This window comes from Physeter macrocephalus, chromosome 17, assembly GCF_002837175.3.
Source record: "Physeter macrocephalus isolate SW-GA chromosome 17, ASM283717v5, whole genome shotgun sequence".
NCBI lineage: Eukaryota > Metazoa > Chordata > Mammalia > Artiodactyla > Physeteridae > Physeter > Physeter macrocephalus.
This window is the reverse complement of record NC_041230.1, coordinates 1129523-1130687: the sequence shown is the minus strand read 5'-3', so window position 1 is coordinate 1130687 and position 1165 is coordinate 1129523. Positions and strand designations below refer to the sequence as shown.

Genomic DNA, 1165 nt, shown 5'->3' with positions numbered 1-1165 from the left:
GGGAGCAGACGGGAGTCTCGGGAGTGGGGTTTTCTAATTGTCTGTGCCGGGGGGAAGGAGATGGTCTATTTTACCTTCTTTAAGCTGTAATATAATCTTCTGCATTTTCTCCGCGGCATGAGGAAAGGCAACCCGAAAGGACCCTGGAGGGTAGAGGGAGTCCTTGTAGTAAAGACCCTTCCCCAAGGCTGGCCGAGCTTGACGGTACTCGCTGTCGTGCCTGTGCCCCTCCCCCAACCCCTCTCCACCCCCATGTCTCTGGTACATGCCACATCCTCCTACCCTGTCTACCCCAAAGGCTGACAAATCCCCAAATCTCCTTCCTTCTGCTGACTGTGGAACCCCTCAGCATCATCTGTGTTATCTTGTTGAGGGGAAAGGGGAGGATAAAGGTCACATTTCTTTCAAGGCCTACTCTCCCTCTCTCTTCCATCCCTAATACCCACCTTTCATTTCCCCTAATATGAAAAGAACCATATTCTCTAGCACCTCAGGGCCTTTGCACATGCCACCTTCAGTTTCCAGCACATCTCTACCCCTACTCCTACTCATCCTTCATGTCACACCCTGTGTCACCTCCTTAGAGGTTTTCCCTGACCACAAGTATAATCTAATTCAGTCCCCTATTTTTGTCTCTAATGGTGCCCCATTCATTCCATTATAGCTCTCACCAGTTTGCAAATTCATATTTTACATATACATAGTGATCATTTAAGTCTGTCTCTTAGTGCTGTGTCCTCAGAACCCCGGAGAGGGCCCTGAGTCTTCGAAATAAGTATGTGTAGAATGAATTCCAGGATCCAACTGGAATGGAGACCACAGCTGGAGGCAGTGGCCCCAATCCATCCTTTGGATGTGTTATATTTGGCCTGGAAAGTATTTTTAAAAATGAACCAGTTGCCATCATATAAAATTTGGGAAAAGTAACATAAAATGTTTGGCATCCCTTTAAGAAACTTGGAAGAGCTGTAAGAGAGATGGTTATTTCCATGAGGCAGCAGTTAGCTGGAGCTTAGTAGCAGCCTCCCCCTTCAGACAGGGCACACACCCACTTTTACAGAGCTCCCAGCCTCTTCATTTCTATCCCTCTTTCACTCCTTTTTTTTCCCTTTCTTTTCTTTCTCCTTTTTTTTTTTTTTTTTTTTTTTTTTTTTGGCCATGCTAC

The 1165-nt window shown here is 46.1% G+C and overlaps 1 protein-coding gene across 1 annotated transcript in view; it reads right to left on the bottom strand.

Moving 5' to 3' along the window:
• The window catches only part of LOC102985170 (sperm acrosome membrane-associated protein 6), an 18435-nt gene that overhangs the window by 12089 nt on the left and 5181 nt on the right, over positions 1-1165 (bottom strand). The window contains exon 3 of the mRNA XM_028477827.2: positions 75-143. Coding sequence (XP_028333628.1) covers positions 75-143 — 69 coding nt within the window. The remainder of the gene's footprint in view (positions 1-74; positions 144-1165) is intronic.